This window comes from Spermophilus citellus, assembly GCF_964194105.1.
Source record: "Spermophilus citellus genome assembly, chromosome: 16".
Classification (NCBI taxonomy): Eukaryota; Metazoa; Chordata; class Mammalia; order Rodentia; family Sciuridae; genus Spermophilus; species Spermophilus citellus.
Genome location: NC_138196.1, coordinates 74,377,266 through 74,399,518, shown reverse-complemented (window position 1 = coordinate 74,399,518; position 22,253 = coordinate 74,377,266). Strand labels below are relative to the sequence as shown.

General features: G+C 38.2%; 1 protein-coding gene across 1 annotated transcript in view; it reads right to left on the bottom strand.

The window, feature by feature from the left end:
- PIWIL2 (piwi like RNA-mediated gene silencing 2) overlaps positions 1-22,253 on the bottom strand; it is a 58,641-nt gene that overhangs the window by 8,395 nt on the left and 27,993 nt on the right. The window contains exons 16-20 of the mRNA XM_081269230.1: positions 21,234-21,422; positions 18,791-18,892; positions 17,466-17,582; positions 16,681-16,769; positions 15,520-15,625 (exon numbers count right to left, since the gene is read on the bottom strand). Coding sequence (XP_081125356.1) covers positions 15,520-15,625; positions 16,681-16,769; positions 17,466-17,582; positions 18,791-18,892; positions 21,234-21,422 — 603 coding nt within the window. The remainder of the gene's footprint in view (positions 1-15,519; positions 15,626-16,680; positions 16,770-17,465; positions 17,583-18,790; positions 18,893-21,233; positions 21,423-22,253) is intronic.

The window sequence follows — 22,253 nt, the reverse complement described above, 5'->3', positions numbered from 1 at the left end:
CTCAACCTCACAATCCTCTTACCTCAATCTCCTGAGTAGCTGGGGCAATGTGTGCATACCACACCCAGCTTTTGCTGTGAACATCTGAGTACAAGGTTGTGTGTGGACTTGTTTTCCATTCTCTTGGGTATGTTCCTAGAAATGCTAGGTCATATGGTAAATCTGTTTGACTTTCTAAATAACTGCCAAACTGTTTTCCAAAGTAGCTGCATCATCTTATAACCAATGCAATTCTGCAACCTGTACACTTGGAAAAATGAGAAATTATATCCCATTTGATTCAAATGTACGATATGTCAAGATCACTGTATTGTCATGAGCAACTAATTAAAAAAAAGTAGCTGCATCAGTTTATAATCTCAATGGCAATATAAGAAGGTTCCAGTTTCTCCACATTCTCAATAACACTTTTATTGCCCATCTTTTTTTAAAAAAGTTGTTCAGTGCATATGAAGATATCTTTCTGTCTGCAGTCTTTAAATGTATAAAATAAGAACTGAGGTAATAGTACGATTTCCCATGTACCCTCCTTCTACATCCAACTCCATTAAAAATTTTTTTATTTAGTTGTAGATTGATATAATACCTTTATTTTATTTTTATGTGGAGCATAGGATCAGACCCAGTGCTCCCCACATGCGAGGCGAGCTCACTGCCACTGAGCTACAACCCGAGCCTCCTCCAACTCCATTTTCTGTATCATCAATACTGCATTAAGGTGATATGTTTATTACAACTGATGGACAAATATTGATACATTAGTAATGACTCAAGTCTAGAGTTTACATCAAGGTTCTTCTGTGTTGTACTTTCCTATGGGTTTGGAAAATGTATAATGTCATGTATCCATCATTATAGTAACATATAGAATACTTCCACAGCCTAAATATCTCCTGTGCTTCACCTATGTCTAACTGTATACACCTCCCAAATCTCTGATCTTCTTATGGTCTCCATAATCACATTTTTCCAAAATATCCTATGTTGGAATCATACAGCACACAATCTTTTCAGATTGGTTTCTTTCTCTTAGTAATATGCATTTAAAATGGTTCTGTCTTTTTTTTTGAGAGGGGGGCGAGGCACTCTGGGGATTGAACCCAGGAGCTCACACAGGCTAGGCAACCACTCTACCAGGGAAGTACATTCCCAGCCCTTCTAAAACTTTGATACGGAATCTACACTAAATCTCCCAAGATGGCTTTGCCCTCCCAAATAGCTAAGATTGCAGGTTTATGCCACTGCTCCCTGCAAGGTGGTTCGGTCTTCTCATGGCATGGTAGCTTATTTCTTTTTAGAACTGAATACCTTTCATTGTCTGGATGTACCATTTTATTTACCTGTTCACCAACTGAAGGACATCTTGGTTGCTTCCAAGCTTCATGTGCAGGTTTTGTGTGGACATTAATTTTCAATTCATTTGGGAAAATATTAGAATATGATTACTGGATAGTATGGCCAGATGTGTTTAGTTTTATAATTAACTATCAAACTGTTTTCAAAGTGGCTGTACCATTTTACATTCCCATTAGCAATGAGTGAGAGTTCCTGTGGTTCTACATCCCATCAGCATTTGGAGTCACAAGTATTTTGAACTTCTAATAGGTGTGCAGTGACACATCATCAGTTTTAATGTGTGAAACTCTAAGAGCATAAAATGTTGGGAATTTTTTCATATGCTTATTTGCCATCAGTTGGTATTCTGTAACAAGATGCCTGAACAGTCTTTTGTCAATTTTTCACCAGGGTTGTTCATTTCCTTGAGTTTTAAGAGTTCTTTGTACATTTTGGTCCTTTACAAGACATGTATTCTGCACATATTTTTTTCCATTCTGCAGCTTATCTTTCCATTCTTTTAATAATGTCTTTCCTAGAGCCTTTTTTTCACCCCCTTGTGGTTCAAGGGATTGAACTCAGAAGCATACTCCCACTGAACTACACTCCAGCCTTTTCTTTTTTTTTTTTTTTTTTTGTAGATCCTGAGACAGGGGTCTTGTTAAGTTGTCCAGGCTGGCCTTGAACTTGTGATCCTCCTGCCTCAGCCTCCCAAGTAGCTGGAATTACAGGCATGCACCCCCATACCCTGCCCAGAGTCAAAAGTTTTAATTAAATCTACCTTATCGATTTTTTTCTTTCATGGACTGTTTTTGGTGACTAAAAAGTAATCACCAAATCCGAGGTCATCTGGATTTTCTGTTATCTTCCAGAAATTTTCTGGTTTTGCATGTAAAATGTAGGTTTTTGCTCCATTTTGATTTAATTTTTTGTGGAAGGTCTAAAGACTGTATGTCGATTTTTTTTTTTTTTTTTTTTTTGCATTTGGATTGCCCATAGTTGTTCCAACACCATTTGTTGAAAAGGCTGTTCTTTCACTGAATTGCTATTTTTTCCTTAAAGATCCACTTGACTTATTTGCATGGGTCTATTTCTGGGCTATTCATTTCCCTTGACCTGTATGTCTTTTCCCTCATCAATACCATACCATTTGGGGGCTGAGGTTGTGGCTTAGTGGTAAAGTACTTGCCTAGCAAGTGTGAGACACTGGGTTCAATCCTCAGTACCACATAAAAATAAATAAATAAAGGTATTGTGTTCATCTAATACACACACACATACATATATCATACAATTTCGATTGCTATAGCTTTATAGTTAAGTCTTCAAGTGGGTAGTATTAGCCCTGGGTTTTGTTTTTCAGTAATGTGTCAGTTGTCCCACATTTCCTGTCTCTTCATGAAAACCTTAGAATGGGTTTGTTGATATCCACAAAATAACCTGCTGGGATTTTGATTCACTGCAGTAAATCTATTGATCAAAATTGGGAGAAACTGACATCATAATGATAGCAAGTTTTCCTGTCAATGAACATGGAGTTCTCTCTCAATTTGATTATTCTTGTAATGTTTTTCATCATAATTTAGTAGTTTTTCAAATGTAGATATGAGTGTTCCATTTTTTTGTGCTAATATAAATGTTTTTCAAATTCTAATTCTTCATTGCTGGGACAGAGAGAAGTGGCTTTCTTTCTTCTTCTTCTTTTTTTCCTTTAACAAAGCAATTGACTATTACATATTAACCTTGTACAACCTTGCAGTTCCCACTTGTTAGTTCCAGCAGGGTTTGTTTGGTTTGGTTTTATTGCTTTTTAATTACTTGGGATTTTCTCCAGAAATGTATTAGTCCATTTTCTATTGCTAATAACTGAATACCACAGACTGGATGACTTCAAGTGAAAAGAAGCATGCTACGGCTCATAGTTCTGGAGTTCCAAGGTTGCAGGGCCACACCTGGTGGCATTCTTTCTGGAAGAATGCCAAGATGGTACAGGGCATTGTGTAGCAAGAGATGAAAAGTGTACTGTGTCTCCCGGTCTCTTCTTCTCACAGAGCTACCAGGACTGATTCAAGAGGGCTCCTTCGTGACATTAGCTCATCTTCATCCCTTCCATGGGCCAGGCCTCCAAACACCAATTCAGATATTCCACGCTGTAGGTACCTCATAATGGGGACTAAACTGCAATACACGAAGCCTTGGGGGACACATTCAAACCAGAGCAACAGATAATCATGCAAATGAAGGTCATTTTCATCTCCTCCTTCCTAATCTGTACACTTTTAATTTCCTTTTCTTACTGCAATAGTTAGGACTTCCAACGTGAAGCCAAACACAAGTGCTGAAAGGGGCGCATCTTTGTCTTATTCCTTATGTTAGAGGGAAAACATCTACTTTTTCACAGCTAAGTCTGATTTAGCTGTCAGTTTTGTTATTATTTTCGATAGAAGTTCCCCTCTGAATCAGCCTTGCAGAAATGGAATAAAAACCCACTTGGCTATTGTATTTGTTTCCCATGGCTGCTGTAACCAAGTACCACAAACTGGGTAGCTCAAAACAACAGAAAATTATTCCCTTACAGTTCTGAATATTAGAAGTGCACAATGAAGACATGAGTGGGGCCATGCTTCCTCTGAAGGTTCTAGGGAAGAATTCTTCCTTGATTCTCGTAGCTCCTGCTGGTTACTGCCTAACCCTGGTATTTCTGGCTTGTAGTTATATCACTCCAATTTCTGCCTTCACTTTCACATCATCTTCTCCTCCAAAGGTCTGCAGCTTCACAAAGTATTCTCCCTGCGTATGTGTCCAAATTCCCCTCTTTTTGGACAAACACCAGCCCAAGAGTAGGACCCATTCTTATCCAGTCCAATCTTTGCAAAAGCCCTACTTCCAAATAAGGGCACATTCACAGATTCCAGGGAACATGAATTTGGAGGGGCATTATTCAACTCACTATGGTCATAGTATATACTTCTTTTTGTATTGCTAAAATAACATTGTTATTCTGTCAAGGATTTTTGCACATATGCTTGTGAGAAATACCCATCTGAGGTTTTCTTTCTTGTGTCTTTACCTGGTTTTAGTGTGATGTGGAATGTCACAGATTTTGTTTTCCATTTCCATAATAATTAAGGATATTTAGCTTTTTTTCATGTGCTTACTGTCTAGTTGCATATGCTCTTTAGGGAAATATCTATTTTAATGTTTATTCATTTTAAAATTGGGTTATCTTTCTCTTGAGCTGTAAGAATTCTTTTTGTATTCTGGAACATTTTATAAAATACAATTTATTTTATAAAAATCTTACATCCTCATTAATTTTATCAGAGGAATAATTTATTCTGTTCTATGGATCGTCTTTTCACTTTCTCAGTAGTATCCCTTGAAGCATAAGTTTGTTTTCCCCCTTCCGTGCTGGGGTTTGAATGCAGGGCCTCACACATTAGATACTCTACACTGAGCTGGAAGGTTTTCAATTAGGAGGTTTGTTTTGTTTGATATGGCATCTCACAATGTTGCCCAGGCAGTCCTTGGATTCCTGTGCTCAAGGGATCCTCCTGACTCAGCCTGCCAAGTAGGTGGGATTATAGGCACCAGCCACAGTACCTGGCAAAAGTATTTAATATTGGTGAAGTCCAATTTATCTATTTTGGGGGGCGGATACAGGGATTGAACTCAGGGGCACTCAACCACTGAGCCACATCCCCAGCCCTATTTTGTATTTTATTTAGAGACAGGGTCTCACTGAGTTACTTAGTGCCTCGCTGTTGCTTAGGCTGGCTTTGAACCCACGATCCTCCTGTCTCAGCCTCCTGAGCCTCTGGGATTACAGACGTGCACCATCACGACCAGCCCAATTTATCTATTTTTAATTCATCTACAGGCTCAAATTCTGGGAGTATTGCATTTATAACAATATTAAATGCTCCAATCCATGAAAATGAGATGTCTTTCCTTTTATTTATATTTTTCAACAATACTTCTGCAAGTCAGGATCACTGGCACACATCTGTAGTCCCAGCTACACGGGAGGCTGAAGCAGGAGGATCACTTGAGCCTATAAGTTTGAGGCAATCCTGGACAACACAGAAATACCACATCTTTAAAATAATTTTTCTGTGGTTTTCAGTATTTGTCTTGTACTTCTTTCCTTTTCTTCCTAGATATTCCTTTTATGGTATTGCAAATGAAATTATTTCCTTAATTTTTGGATTTGATCACTGCATTTATAAAAAATACAATTTATTTTATAAAAATCTTACATCCTCTGTAAATACATTTTTAGTAAAAACTTTATTAAAAAATATCTTGCATCCTCAGCCCTGCCGAGGTTGTGTTCTACTAATGTAGCCTCTTGGGCTCTATTTTGGTTATCGTTTCCATAGTATATTTTGTACTGCCCTTTTATTTTCAGCCTCCTTACACCTTTGAAATTAAAATGTGGCTCTTGCAGGTAGCATACCTAAACATTTTAATTTTTTTTTAGTTTGCAGTTCTGGGGATTGAACCAAGGGCTTCAAGCATGCTAGGCAAGTGCTCTCCCACTGAGCTAAATCCCCAGCCCTCTACATTTTTCATTTACTCCGTTCTGTTACTCTCTACCTTTTGAGTGGTGTTGGGTCTGCTGACATGTGATGTCATTTTTTTTTTTTTTTGGTACCCAGTATTGAATTTGTGATCGTCCTGCCTCATTATAAATCGTATAATGGGTTCAAATCTGTGATGGATGCTTACTTGCTGAGCCACATTCCCAGCTCTTTATTATAATTTATTTAGAGATAGGGTCTTGCTAAGTTGCTGAGGCTGGCTTTAAACTTGCAATCCTCCTGCCTAGCCTCCTGAACTGCTGGGATTACAGGCATGAGCTACTGCACCTGGCAGGTAATATAATTATTAAGGTGAGATTTATATCCGATATTTTATTTGTTTTCTATGTGCCTATATATATTTTAATTCTTCTACTCTTTCATAACTGCCTTATTTTGTATTAAATAGACATTTCTAGATACCATTATAATTCCCTTTTTTAACCTAGTTATATGAACTTTTATATAGTTTTTCGAGTTTCTCTCTCTCTCTCTCTTTTTTTAAACTAGGGATTAAACCCAGGGGCCCTCAACCATTAAACCACATCTCTAGCCATTTTTATCACTTATTTTGAGAGAGGGTCTCAACTAAATTGCTTAGGGCCTTACTAAGTTGCCCAGGCTGGACTCAAACTTGCCATCCTCATGCCATAACCTCTCAAGTGGCTAAGATTACAGGCATGCACCACCACACCAGCCCTTGGAGTTATTTTCTTAATAGTTTCCCTTGAGATTAAAATTTTAACATAAGGTTAAACATCTCATTTATACCGAGTACAGTGGCACATACCTGTAATTGCAGCGACTTGGGAGGCAGGAAGATCACCAAGTTCAAAGCCAGTCTCAGCAACTTGGCAAGGCCCTAAGCAATTTAGGGAGACCCTATCTCTAAATAAAATGTTAAAAAGGGCTGGGGATGGGGCTCAGTGGTTAAACATCTCTGGTTTCAATCCCTAGTACCAAAAATAAACAAACAAATAAACACCTTGTTCACTTGATAATTAACAAAATTAATTTCAGTAATTTCCACATCCTTTGTCTTTACTGTCGTACAAATGACATCATTATGCATTATGTGCACATTCTACCAGATTTATAGTTATTGCTTTATGCAGTTTTCTCTTAGAAGAAAAGTTACTAACAAAAATACTTTTTTGGCTTTCTTTTAAATTTACCTATGCGGTCACCTCTTCCGGTAGCACTTATTTCTTCATATGGATCCAAGTTACTGTCTAATGTCATTTCATAACAGAGTTATTTCATTAAAGGACTCTCTTTAGTATTTCTTGGAGGACAAGTCTGATAATAAAAATTTCTTCTAGGGGCTGGGGTTGTGGCCCAGTGGTAGAGTGCTTGCCGAGCATGTGTGAGGCACTGGGTTTGATCCTCAGCACCACATAAAAATAATTAAATAAATGCCCACTTACAACTAAAAATAAAAATTAAAAAACAATCTTCCAGATTTTATGTGGGGAAATCTTAATTTTTCTTTCTTTCTTTTCTTCTTCTTTGTTTTGTTTTTGTTTTTTGTTACTGGAAATTGAACTCAGGGATGCTTTACCACAAAGTTTTTGTTTGTTTGTTTGTTTGTTTTTTGAGAAAGGATCTCACTAAGATGCTGAGGCTGGCCTTGATCTTTCAGTCCTCCTGCCCCAGCCTCTGAGTTGCTGGAATTATAGGCCTGCACGACCATGCCTGGCAATTTCTTGTTGTTGTTGTTGTTATTGTTGTACTGGGGACTGAACCCAGGGGTACTTAACCACTGAGCCACATCCTTAGCCCTTTTTATTGTGAGACAGGGTCTCGATAAGTTGATTAGAGTCTTGCTAAGTTGCTAAGGCTAGCCTCAAACTTGCGATTCTCCTGCCTCAGCCTCCCAGATCACTGGAATTATAGGCATGTGTCACGATGCACAATTTCTTCTTAAAAAAAAAAAAATGGCAAACAATTCTGAGTGTCGTGGCACACACCTATAATCCCAGTGATTTTGGATTCTGAGGCAGGAGAATTCTAAGTTCAAGGTCAGCCTGGGCAATTAAGTGAGGCCCTTTCTCAAAATAAAATAAGAAGAGCTGCAGATACAGCTCAGTGGTAGAGCAGCCCTGGGTTCAATCCCCAGTACCCACATACAACACACCAAAAATTGGTATGTAATTCACATGCCGTAAAATTCATCATTTTAAATTTAAAGTATACAATTTAGTAATTTTTCATATGTTCACAAAGTTATATATCTTTGTATGCCCACTAACACTATCTAATTTCATATTTTTTTTATTAAGTGTATTTATAGATGGTGGGAGAACCCAGAATTTTTTAATTTGTTTTAATTAGATACACATGACAGTATAATGATCTTGACATATCATACATTTGAATTAGATGGGGTATAATTTCTCATTTTTCCATATTTTTATTACTCCTAAATTAATACTGTATCCATTAACAATTGATCTTCATTCTTGCTCCCATTCTTTGTTTTCTGCAAACCACTTATCTCCTTTTTGTCTCAATGGCTTTTAGATTTAAGTCACATACTACAAATCACCAAATTAAAGTATACAACTCAATTGTTTTCAGTATATTCACATATATGTGTGACAACTACTATAATTCAATAACTGTTTTTACTTCAAAACATAAATCCAGCTGGGCATGGTGATGCACACCTATAATTGTAGCAATTTGGGAGGCTGAGGCAGGACGATCACAAATTTGAGGATAGCCTCCAGCAACTTTGTGAAGCCTTAAGCAACTTAGTGAGATCTTGTCTCAAAAAAATACTAATAATAATTAAAAAGGGCTAGAGATTTAGCTCAGTGATAAAATGCTTATGGGTTCAATCAATTCCCAGTACCAAAAAAAAAGTAACTCAACTCTAATGAGTGCCCTATCCATCATCCTGTCCCCTGGCCAGTACAGGGCAATCACTAATTTACTTCCTATCTTTATACATACTTCCCTGTTCTGAACTCTTTATGAAGGAATCGTGTAATATGTGGCCTTTTGTGACTGGCTTCTTTCACTTAGCATGTTTGCAAGGTGCAAGTATCTGCCTGTTCATTTGTACTCTTTTTCTTGGCTTTCTTCCATTTAAAAACATTTCTTAATATTTTCCCCCTCTCAAATCTTGATACTTATATGGGTTTTTTGTTTGCTTTTTTGTTTTGTGGGGCCAGGAATTGAAACCAGGGCCTTGTGCTGCTAGACAAGTGCTCTACCACTCAGATGCCCAGTCATATGCTCTTTTCCTTTAGTGGCTCTCTAGATAACATGACATGTTAATATGAGTTTCATTTCAGTTACTATCATTTTCAGTTCTAGAAATTCCTATTTTTCCCATAGTTTTCAATTCTTTTAAAAAATTCTTAATGTTGTCTTTTATCAGTTTGAAGATATTAAATATGTCATCTTTATTTTTATTTATTTTTTGAGATGGGGGGGGTCTCACTATGTTGCCAGACTGGATTTATACTTATGGTCCTCCTGCCTCAGCCTCCCAAGTAGCTAGGATTACGATGTGCTCCACTGGATCAGGCTTATAAAGTGTCTGATCAATTATATGAATACTCTGTGGGTCAGAACTGGCTATCTATTTTTTTTCTTGGGTTTTGGTTCCTTTGTTTTCTCTACTTGTATCCCGGTTATTATTTATCAACTGCCAGAAATAATCCAATTAGCAAACAATCTGATGTCTAAAATGATGGGACCTCTCTCAGAAGATATATCTGTTCCTGGTAAATGGGGTGTATTTCTTCTAGTAGTTAAACTAGCAGTCAGAGTTCACCTTAGTCCATATTTAGGGAATGAAATGAGTCAGATTTGGTTTACCTATAGTTATTCTTTACTCTTAATTTGTAACATTTTGGATTCACAGCCCCCAAAGTGGGAATGTACACAGTGTGCTCCTTTTTGTGGGGTTGGGTAGGGCTCTAGGAATTGAATCCAGGGACACTTTACCACTGAGCTATATTCCCAGCCATTTTTTGATACAGGGTCTCACTAAGTTTGCTTAGAACCTTGATAAATTGCTGAGACTTGTCTCCAAATTGTGATTCTCCTGCTTTAGCCTCCCAAATTGCTTCGATTACAGGTTGTGTACCATGGCTCCCAGGATGTTTCTTTTTAAAAACTGAGTGCCCAAACAACCTACCTCCCACCCCCGGAGTCCTCCCAGGTACTGGAGACTGAACCCAAAGGCACTCTACCACTGAGCTACATCCCCAGCCCTTTTTATTTTTTCATTTCAAGATAGGGTCTCACTAAGTTGCTGAGGCTAGTCTTGATCTTGTGACACTCCTACCTCAGCCTCCAAAGTAGCTGGGATTATAGGTGTATACCACCATGCCTAGCTTCAAACATAATATTTTAATAGAAATAAATAATAGAGGGGCTGGGGATATAGCTCAGTGGTAGGAAGGTTGCCTAGTATGCGTAAGGTCCTGGGTTTGATCCCCAGCACTGTAAAAATAAAATAAATAAAAGCAAAGAAATTAATCTTAATATATACAATGTGGGGCCTTAAATAATGTTTTTCCTACAGAGATGATTTAGGTTTGTTTCTTCAAGATGCAAGGGGAATCAGCATTCCGACATACTGAGGAACACCAGTGCCCTGGATCATCCTATCCAAATCAAAGGTGAGTTACTATTTACTGTAAGGTTCTATTTGCCTCTCATTCACCATTATTTCTAGGGTTTAGCCCTTTAGAATCCCAAACCAAAATGATGTACGTTCTCTAGTTCTATCACCCTTACTAGGTTCAAGAGGCTAACCACTGTCCCCCTAGAACACTGCTGGACTGACAAAAGGACTTTTAAGAAAGTATTCTTAAATGGCAAAAAAGGGACCTCTATAAAAGCAACAACACTGGACACAATGGTCAAAAGCAACATTTTTAGAACTGTGGAAACCAACTACAGGGTTGCAACAATCCGAAGAGCATTTATTCAGGAAAACCAGATAATCCTTGGTGAGAACAGAAAGCTCTGTAGGGTTTTAACTTGTCCCCTGGCCTTCCCCTTTCTTCAGCTCTACAGTTTTGACACCTGCAGTCTTGCCACCAGGGTAACTGTGAAAATCATCCAGCAATGAGTGGATGGGGAGAAGTTGTTCAAGATGTTTGAAGAAATCTCTCCAGACCCTACCTGATCATTAAGCTAACTAGTAAGGGACTTCAGTGGCTGCACATAGTTCAGTTTACAGAGATTACAGAGACCAAGAAAAATCCACAACAGCAAGCAATCAATCATGCCCATGTAAGGGATCTCCAATAAACCTTTGGACACCTAAGGTCCAGGTAAGCAACCCTGATGGCAATTCTCCTTGTGTCTTACCATACATTGGTGAGAGGAAACTAATGTGTCCTGACACCACAGGGAGAGAACCATGAAGTTCCTTCCATGTGCGTTACTTCTCCTGGACTCTTCCTATATACCTCTTCCCTTAGTTGACTTTAATGTGTATCCTTTTCCTATAATGACCCATGACCATATAACAACTTTCAGTGAGATCTAGAAATCCTTTCAGTGAATTATCAAAACTGAGCAGGGAACAATGTGAATTTGTAATTGGTGTCAGAAGTGAGAGAAATCCTGTTCTCCTTAACTTTACTGTTGGTCACTCAATTCCTACAACAACAATGAGATCTCTGAAATAAATACTTGTCAGAAAGGAACATAAAGTTAAGGAAATCAAAAACTAGAATGAAAAAACGATATAAAAACAGGAGATAGAAAATAAAAATTAGGAAACTTTAATTTAGAAGAAAAACCAGATGAGAGGAAATCAAAGAAATAAATAGGAAATAATTTCATGAAACTCTAGGCTTACTTTCAAGATTGAAAGGATTCAACAAATACTCAGTACAACAAATGAAAAAACAACCATATCAAGGCATATCATGATATTTCAGAATGCCAAAAGTAAAAATAAAAGGGGAAAGGTCACATACAAAGAATAAGGAATAAATTGAAGACATATTAGCTAGGTGTGATGGCACATACCTGTAATCCCAGTGACTCTGGAGGCTGAGGCAGAAGAATGGCAAGTTTGAGGCTGATATGGGCAACTTAGCAAGACCCTAAGCAAGTCAATGAGACTCTGCCTCTAAATAAATAAATAAATAAATAAGTAAATGGTCTGGGGCTAGGGCTGAGGCTCAGTGGTGGAGTACCTGACTGGCAAGTGTGAGTCACTGGGTTCAATTCTCAGCACCACAAATAAATAAATAAAATAAAGGTCTATCAACAACTAAAAAAAAATTAAAGAAATAAAATAAAAAATGGGCTGGGCTTTAGCTCAGTAATAGACTGCTTGCCTTGCATGCATGAGGAACTGGGTTCCATTCTCAGCACTGCATATAAATAAATAAAGGTCCATTGACAACTAAAAAATTTTTTAAAATCAAAAAATAAAGAAAGAGGGGCTGGGATTGTGGCTCAGCGGTAAAGCGCTGGTCTAGCACATGCGAGGTCCTGGGTTCGATCCTTAGTACCATATAAAAATAAGTAAATAAAATAAAGGTATTGTTTCCAACCACTTCCAAAAAATAAAAAATGTTTAGGAAAAAAAAAGAAAGAGGAAAAAGACTTATTAACAGTAGAATCTAGAAAATGATGAAGCAATGTCTTCAAAATTCTAAAGAAATTAATTGCCAAACCCAGAAATCTACATATTAATTGTCAATCAAGTATGTGGGTAAAATAAAAATATTTTTAGGCATCTAACTCTCAAAATGTTATGAGTAAGTTACTGGAAGAGTCATTCAAAAACAATAAAATAAACAATGAAATAAGCCAAGAAAGATAAAGATATCTGGCCAGGCACAGTGGCACATGCTTGTAATCCCAGCTATTCAGGAGGCTGAGTCAGGAGGATCTCAAGTTTGAGGACAGCCTAAGCAACTTGGTGAGACCCTGTCTCAAAAATAAATAAATAAATAAATAAATAAATAAATAAATAAATAAGGCTGGGGATATACCTCAGTGGTAAAACACCCTGAGTTCAATCTCCACAAGGAAAAAAAAGACATTGAACACAGAAGAGAGACAAAAGTAAGTCCCCAGATGGTGACGAGAACTCAAAAGACCGATAAATAAACATGGAGTCAAGTACCTCCTATCTTGCTATAACAAAATGAAGGATTCTAGGAAGAAGCTCTCCATGAAAACAAGGGTATTAGATAGAGTATCAGGTGTGTTTAGAGTTAACAGGAAAAGTTTTAAATTGAGGAAAGAATAAATAATAAACATGAAGAAATTTGAAAAAGAAAAACAGGCAATCACTAATTCTAACAAAAACCCAAAATAAAAGAAAGGAATCATAGTCAAAATATATTATGTGATGGCTGTAATAATATCATGTACACTAAAAAACTACTTAACCAGGCTTGGTAATATAAGTAGATTGGGAAAGTTGAGGTAGAAGAAGGGAGCCATGTGCCAGTGCTGTAAGATCCCATTTTCTGTAGCAGAAAAACAATAGCTAATGTCTCAAACAGAAAAAAAAAAATACTGTTTAGGAGACTGGAGATACAGGCTAGATAAAAAATAACTAAGAAAGGTGAAAGTTGTTGCCAAGGGGTAGCAAGTGCCAATCATAATGGTGATGAAAATATGTAACAAGAGAACTACTTAAGAGGTGTTAGAACTTCTGGTGGCTACCATCACTCTTAGGGGAAGACAAAACTGGGGAGTCTGCAGGTGGTCAGAACCTTAAAATCTAGGAGTAAATTTGTTTTGAGGCAGCTCAGCTGAGTAATCAGGAGAAACTCTGGGAGAGACAGGATCAAAATAGTTTCAATATAAAGATTTCTTCTGCTAGATACAGAAAAGCAGGAAAATGGCAAAAGTAGACAAAAAACTAAGATGATGGTAAGGACTAGAGTCCAATGAAACATTATGATTCAGAGAATCCTGATATGACTATCTTTATTCTAGATTTAGAATAAACACTGATTAATTTCCTCTTTGACCTGGTTCAATGGGGTTTAATAAGTATTTCTTAAAGTTTATAATTCAAAAAAATAAAAATTAAAATAGTTAGTTGACTTAGAACAGAGCTGTGTCACTAGAAATTCAATGTAATTCCCCTAGAAGAGTATCAGTTGTATGCAAGGCCCTGCAAAGGATAGAAAAGTAAGATATTATGGCAGACTGTTCTTCAGAAATAGTCACAGCAGTATCTCTAGTTGCACACAATCTTCCAGAACCTTGCCATCCCTCAAGTAAATGGTGGAATCTCTTTTTCTACCCTTGAACCTGGGCAGGACTTTGTAACTAACTCAGTGTATAGAACCCAGCAAAAGTGTCGTGGTATAACTGCCACAGTTGAGGCAATAAAAAGCAGCATGACCCCTACCTGGTTCTCTCCATCTCATGAAATGTCAATGCTTTGAATCCACCTACCATACTGACAGGAAGGCAAATGGCCACATGGAAAGACCATATCACAAGACTCACATGGGAAAAAAAATGGAGCCCAGTGTTCCTGACCATGAATCTCATACATCCTTGTGGTATGGCAAGAAGTTTTAAGGTAACTTGTTACCTTGTTGTATGCCACGAAGTTCTAATGTAATGTGTTACATAGCCATCAATAGCCAAATAATTCTTAAAAAAAAAAATTCAAGAGTGGTAAGTAAGCACACAAATAACTAAAATAAGTTAGCAGGATATGATAACTACTACACAAAATATAAACTAAGGGTCTTGGGAGAGAAATATAAACCATTCTTGCTAAAAGATAAGAGCAGAGAGGGAGTAAGGGAAAATGGGAAAGGTTTGACAGGTAATCTTTGAGTGAGGTTCTCCAAGACAGAACTTTGAAGGAAAACAATAACAAGAAAAAGAAAGGTATAGTAGAACATGGTGACAAAGTAGCTTATTATACGGAACTTAGAGATAAAAATTCATCATCTAACATGTCAACAGTATCAAAATATTTATGGGACACTGTAGGAAACATTCTAGAAAGAGACAAATTGGAGTTTGAGAAACTAACATCAATCACATGAAATAGTTAAACCTCTTGCTGTTTAACCTGTATGCAAAGGGCTAGCACCAACCCTAAGACTGAAAGGCACTTATCAGCGCTTCCTTTGATGTACAGGCCAAGACAAAAATCAGTACCTTGCTTGCTCACTGTCCCAGACTCAATATCAGCTTAATGACAGCAATTCTCCATGGTTAGCATTCTAGGAGTTAGAGTTCTAGGAGTAACATATAAGAAAGCTTTTGTCCTAAACCAAAATGAAAGAATCAGCACCTAATGATAGTCATAAAAAGCTGAGTAATTCATAAGCTGCTTTAATTGCTGAAATTTACCCCCAATTTCCCTGATAAGGGCATGAAAATTATGTCTGCAGGCATCAGGCTGACAACTAGGGAAATACTTATTACTTACCCAACCAAATTGAAGTTTTTGGCCCTTTGAGCTGAAAGGAAGAACTGTGAGCTGCTTGTTCCATTAACAAACAATGGTTCTTTTAGAAACTCACCTTTGATGTGGGATCTCTCCCTCTTTATCAGACCTCCCGTTCAAGAGTTCAGAGAGGTAGTCCTTAAAACCCAGAAACTTTAGGATTTCTGTTCTCCTCACCTCATAAAACTTCTTCAATGAGCCCACCAGGCACAGCTTCAGGCTGTCCACAATCTCCTGATGAGGCATCTGGAATACCACTCGAGAATACCACTTAGTGAGGGTGCTGGGTGGGTGGGTGCGCAGAGAGAGGGAGAGACAGAGAGAGGGGACAGTTAACAGACACTCACATAGGAAGGCATGGTCTGCATGTCACACACAGGTTTCTCTCTGAATTAAATCAACAAAATATCTAGTAAATGTATTTATGTCATTGAGAACATGGAGGATATGGGAAAATACATTTAAGCCACATATAACATCAAAAATATAAAATTCTTGAGTATTTGCTACAAACCTGCTTCCAAGAGGAAAAAAAATAACCAACTACCTTGTAGTCATCATAAATAAACAGTGACACAACATACAATAAATTCTGTGTAGCAGCTCAAGAGAACTGGTTGAGATATATTTGTTCTGATATAGGAAAATATCCAAAATATACATTTGAAGTGAAAAAAACACACTGAGAAATAATATGCACAGTAATATCCTATTTGTACAAATTACAGACATATGTGTATATATCATATATATAAACAATCACATGCCACATAATATTATTTCAGTCAAAGACAAATTGCATATATGACAGTGGGCCCATAAAATGACACTGCCTAGTGATGATGTGGACAACTTAATTTGTGTAAGTACACTCTATGATGTTCACAGAAGCCACATATGACTGTATGTGTGTGTGTGGGTATACACACACACACATACATGTGTATATCACATACATGTTAATGTATGTACAGAAGAGAATCTGAAAGCATATATACATCAAACCGTGGTGGTGGCTGGTAAAAGATAAACAATGAGGAAGTCTCACATTCTCAATTTCTGCAGATACTGGGAATAAGCATATAAACAAAAACCACCTCATTTCTTGGGGGAGCCAACATGACAAGGCACAGCCTGCACGCTCACAGGAGGCTGGGCTGCAGTGGGCAGCAAGCCTGGTAAAGAGGCTGAATAAACAAATGCCATAAGAAGACAGAGGAGGGAGGAGGTTAGAACTATTCATATTATAAATACACGGGACTCCAAAACATGTGCTGGATTTACAACATCAGGCATCAAAATGAGATAACCAAATACAACAGAACCAGTAGTACTTACAGATTGATGCTTGCAACGAAGCCAACCACAGAGCGCATGCCTCTGCTGGGGTCATGGTAAACATCCATCCCAATCACCATTAATTGTTTCTAATTTAGAAAACAAAAACAAAAAGCAAACCCAAAATCCAAGCTCCATTGCTCCATCTTTAATTATTATCTGAACCCCAAAGAAACCTCTCTCTAAGTTTACTAATTAAAACAAATTCTGGGAAAGAAAGATAAAGACTTCCATCGATTTAACATGTTCTTGGGCTTTGCAGTAGAAACTGCTCAATTCTTTCTTTATAATAGACAAAAAGCCTCAGACTAGCAAAGGAGTGCAGCTATATTCTAGTGAACCATATTTTTTTTATTTTTTTTTAAAGAGAGAGAGAGAGAGAATTTAGAGAATTTTAATATTTATTTATTTTTTTTAGTTTTTCGGCGGACACGACGTCTTTGTTTTGTATGTGGTGCTGAGGATCGAACCCGGGCCGCACGCATGCCAGGCGAGCGTGCTATCGCTTGAGCCACATCCCCAGCCCCAGTGAACCATATTTAAGGACACTAAAAAGTGAATTTCATATAATTTTCGAGTATCATAAAATATTTATATTTTTTTCAGCATTTAAAAAATGTAAAAACCATTCTTAGTTCATGGACTGGTCAAAACAGACAGTGAACCATTTAGACTCCTGGTAGCACTGAGGGCAGAAGAGACAACCAGAGGAGAGCACTAGGAGAAGAGCTGGAGAGCACTCTTTGGAGAGTTGAACTGAGGGAAGACACCTCAGCAGCACTCACCAGAGGAATATCCACTCCCCACAGCTCGCCTCCCAATTTACAGTTAATCTGAAGTAAAATTTTCTGAGCCACACTGCGAAGCCTGGTGGGTTGACCAATGGTTCGGACATTGATGACCTATAGTGATAACAGATATGGGAAAGGCAGGACATTATCAAACTCTCAGAAATATGAATCATTTCCAAGTAAACACAGTTGTTCCTTTGTTCCAGAACCCCGAGAGTGCCAAACTCCACAACGCACAAGCCCATCATATGCAATGGCACAGGATGTGTACCTAACCTGCACACATCCTCCCATGTACTGTAAATCACCTCTAGATGACTTACAATAATACAGTGTAATTGCCATGTAAATACAATGTAATTGTCATGTGAATAGTTGTTTCAGCTTATTGTTTAGGGAATAAGCACAAGGAAAAAAATTATACATTTTTGGTACAGACACAACTTTTCTAAGTATTTTCAATCCATGGTGGGTTGAAACCCACTGATGCAGAGCCCACAGATATAGAGGACTGACTACACTACACTTAAGGAATTTGAGATAGCACACACTATGTTTGGGACTAATAATTCTAATTCTGGTATCTCTAGGCATGTGTGTACATACATGAATACACACACATAACACAACAAAAAAAAAACCCTCAACAAATGAAAACTTTTGGGCTGGGGATGTGGCTCAAGCGGTAGCGAGCTTGCCTGGCATGCACAGGGCGCTGGGTTCAATCCACAACACCACATAAAAATAAAAAAGAAAGATATTGTGTTCACCTAAAACTAAAAAATAAATATTAAAAAAAATGAAAACTTTCAAGAGCACCTGGTGCAGAGTGAAACTTTTTTTTTGGGGGGGGTAGGAGTTTACTGAGGGTTGAACCCAGAGGTGTTTAACCACTGAGATATATCCCTGGTCCTTTATTTTTTATTTTATTTCATTGCTGAGGTTGGTTTTGAACTTGTGATCCTCATGTCTCAGCCTCCAGAGCTGCTGGGATTACGGGTATGCACCACCATGCCGGCTCATGGTAAAACCTTTTTAAAATCCCACTCCCCACCAAGGAAAAACAGCCTTCTCCTCTCAAAGTGAAGCCTCTACTCTTAGAACTGATCAGGAAAAAAAAAAGAACTGAGCAGGAAGGTGTCCTTTTGAAGAACTACCTGCTCCTTGCCAGGTTACTCTCAACAGGGGACTCTTTTAGCTCAAGGCTCCAAGTAATGGCTTCCAATAGTTTTTATGGTCTTTTTGAACACATGCACTCATCTTCACAAACCTCAGAGGAGGCTGGTGCAGCTGCCTTGCCTCTTCTCCACTCTACTTACCTGTGAGGGCACTGGGGATTGCACACAGCACAGCTTTTTGATGGCCCCATAGAGATCATCACGTGTGCCCGTAATGATGCAAACAACCATCTGTATCTTCCCCTTGAAAAGATAAAGCATAAAGGATCAGGTTCCCAAACTCTCTAGGGACTTTCATAGGACTGAGTTTGCAAAGTCATAGGACCTTTAGGATGGACAAAGAACTAAAGGACAGAAAAAGGCTCTTGAATCTGAATTAGCATTCATTTGGCTCAGGACTGCTCTTCATGGATGTGTGATGTTACTATTTACTATATAGAGCTGGTCCTGATCACCAAAGATTTATTTACGAGGAGACTTTAGACCCTGGAAAAGGACCAGGTTTGAAAATATGCAAGGGTTCTTCTATTACTTGCTGCTTTCAATTCCCTGTAATGTGGTTGACCACTCTCTGAGGAAATGTGAAATGCAATACTATAAGAAAGGTTCAGAGTCAAATGCAGAAGTAATGATGTTATTACCAAGTCCATAGTAGCTACTCTTCACTCTCTGGTTAGGGAGAGAGAGATAATGCTGATAGCATCCCTCCTGTCAGTATCTTCTATCCCTCACTGCTTTAGAGAGCCAAAGTTGAGAACAGGATCTTCCAAAGTATGCAGCACTCAAGAGAAACAAGGTTGCCAATGCCCTATGTCAGACACTGCTTGCTATACATCCACAGCAGTGGAACACTGCTCCTGATCAAGACCACTATCTGAGTGTGGTGGTGCATGCCTGTAATCCAAGCAACTCAGAAGGCGGAGGCAGGATAATTGCAATTTACTGAGACCAGCCTCAGCAACTTAGTGAGACCCTGTCTCAAAATAAAATGTTAAAAAAAGGACTGGGAATATATCTTAAGTACAGTGTCCCTGGGTTTAATCCCTTGTACAAAACAACAACAACAACAACATCATCTCTCTCTCTCTCTCTCTCCTGTTAGGACAGAGAACAATGTAAACCTAGACTGCACACTGGGAGCCAATGGGCTGGACACAGCAAACAGATGTGTTTGTTTAGTATCTATTGTGATTTATAAGGTTTTTTCCTTAATTTAAACACAGGGAGGTATATCTATATGCAAATCCTGAATTCTAACTTATACTGAAAAATGAATAATGAGTCAATTTGGCAATGGTGAGCTTGTGTAGAGACAGTGGTCATAGGGATCACCCTCTTTAGTTACCACAGGTACCTCCTAGCCCTCTTCACTCACTGATGTTATTTATTATGCGGTCCCTGCACACATCTGATTTTGTGATCTCTCACAAAGAGAACAATAAAACCGAATGCCCCAAAGATGAGAAAGAGACAGAGTACATGAGGTACATGTGGTGAGATTATGAATGGTACTTGTATCACACTACATGAAAACTATTGGCTATGTGCTCTTACATAGAAATACAAGAAGTTCTGAAATGGGGAGTCGTGTACTAAACTGGGCTCGTCCTTTGAAAGCAGAGCAGAACTTATCGCTAACCATGCTGGAGGGGGGCCATGGCAGAATATGACATACATGGGAAGCTGGGAGGAAATTATGAAGGGAACACCCAAGAAAGGACATGAAAGCTGGGTGCCCTACCACACGCTTGTTAGTCCCAGCTATTTGGGAGGCTAATGTGGGAGGATAATTCGAGCCAAGGAATTTGAGGCCAACATGGGAAACAGTGAAATCCTATCTCAAAATCAAAGAGAGAGAGAGAGAGAGAGAGAGAGAGAGAGATCATGAGACTATGATCTATGAATGACACACCAAGAGAAGTGGGTCACAACAAGAAAACTAGGATGTCAAGATAATCAAATTCTAGGACTGATCTCATCAGAATAATTCAATTCACCAGTCTTCAATTCAAGGGCAAATTACTTCCAAAAATCTTTCTTCTGCCTTTGTCCTCTCCCTAGTCTTCTTCCTGTATTTTGTTTACAAACAGATTAAGAGCAGGAAGATCTGGACAGCTGAATTGTGAGTGCTATGACCTGTTCAACTCCAGGGTTCCAGATCAGTTATCAGGACCCAGTCAATGGGCCCTCAGCTAAGTTCATCACCAGAGCAATTCAAGTCTTGAGCCAGACCAGACAGTGACAGCTCAGTACTGAATAGTGAAAGATGGCACCTGGCCCAAGTACTTGTTTTCTGAGCACAACATGTTCTATAGATAATGAACTGAAGTCAAGTCAGCTATTCTCCTAGCCAAGTACGTGAGAAAAAGAACAGTAGAATGAGTGAGGGTGCCAACACAAAATGAGAGAAACAAAAATAACCAAAGGGCATTGAGAATACTTCCTCAGCTCAGTACTTCATGTGCAACTCAGAGGTTCTGTGACATCATCAATAGCAAACTGTAATCAAGCATTGACAATTGAGTAATCAAGTATTTTAAAACAGAGATCCTATACATTTACTCAAATTAAGTTAATTTATTACCTCAACTCCCAGCATGGACTGAATGGTTCTGATATAGGTCTCTATTCGATCATCCTTCAGTTCGACCCAGGCCGGTGGGCTCACGCGCATACCAATGGGGCCAGCTATTTTCTCTAACATGTTAACCAGTTCTCTGGCCTGATCAATTGCTCTCTTTGGGTAAAAGAGTGCCCAGAAATGCATGGGGATCTAGGAACAACCACAAGCTGTTTTTAGTATTTCTTACAATTTAAAACATACCAAACTCACACTCAGGAGATTTTATTATAGAGAATAAATTACTTTCACTTACCCTGCTTAAGTCTGGTCTTATCTAATTCCTACCAGCCACATGAATGTATAAGTAAACTCTGACATATTCTCACAGTGGAATACTATTCAAAAGATGTATACAACCACAATATAGATGAAATTTATGAATACAAGACTGAAAAATAGCCAGATATAAAAGAACATACATTCCATGATTCCATGTATATATGTAGTACAGAAAAACCCAAATGAATTGTACTTATACTGTGACCATATCAGGACAGTAGTTATTCTGAATGTGTGGGGAGGGTTCAGGGGTAGACTAACTGGGAGCATGGAGGGATGCCTGGAAAGTTCTGTTTCTTAACCCCTGGTGCTGATTACACAAGTTTAATTTAATTTGTGAAAATTCATCAAGCTATATACTTATAAGTGTGCCGCTTCTTTAAATACATTTCAATTAAAATCTCAAAAATTTTTAAATATAAATATTTTATACATGGCCACAAAGACCAGGCTGGTCAAAATACTTAGAAATAATTATACACCACTTTGTTATTTGATTCAAATAGCTAATGTGCCAGTTGCCCTGGTGGGGTACTGTTTTGACTTCTTTCAAGGATAAAAACACCTCCTGCCCTCAGTGAAAAAGAGGGAGAAAGGAGGAAGAAAGAAGGAAGAAAGGAGGAGAGTGGGCCATGAGCTGGCATAAGATGAATCACTATGGCAACAATTTCCTTCTCTACTTCCCATAACAATTCCTCCTCT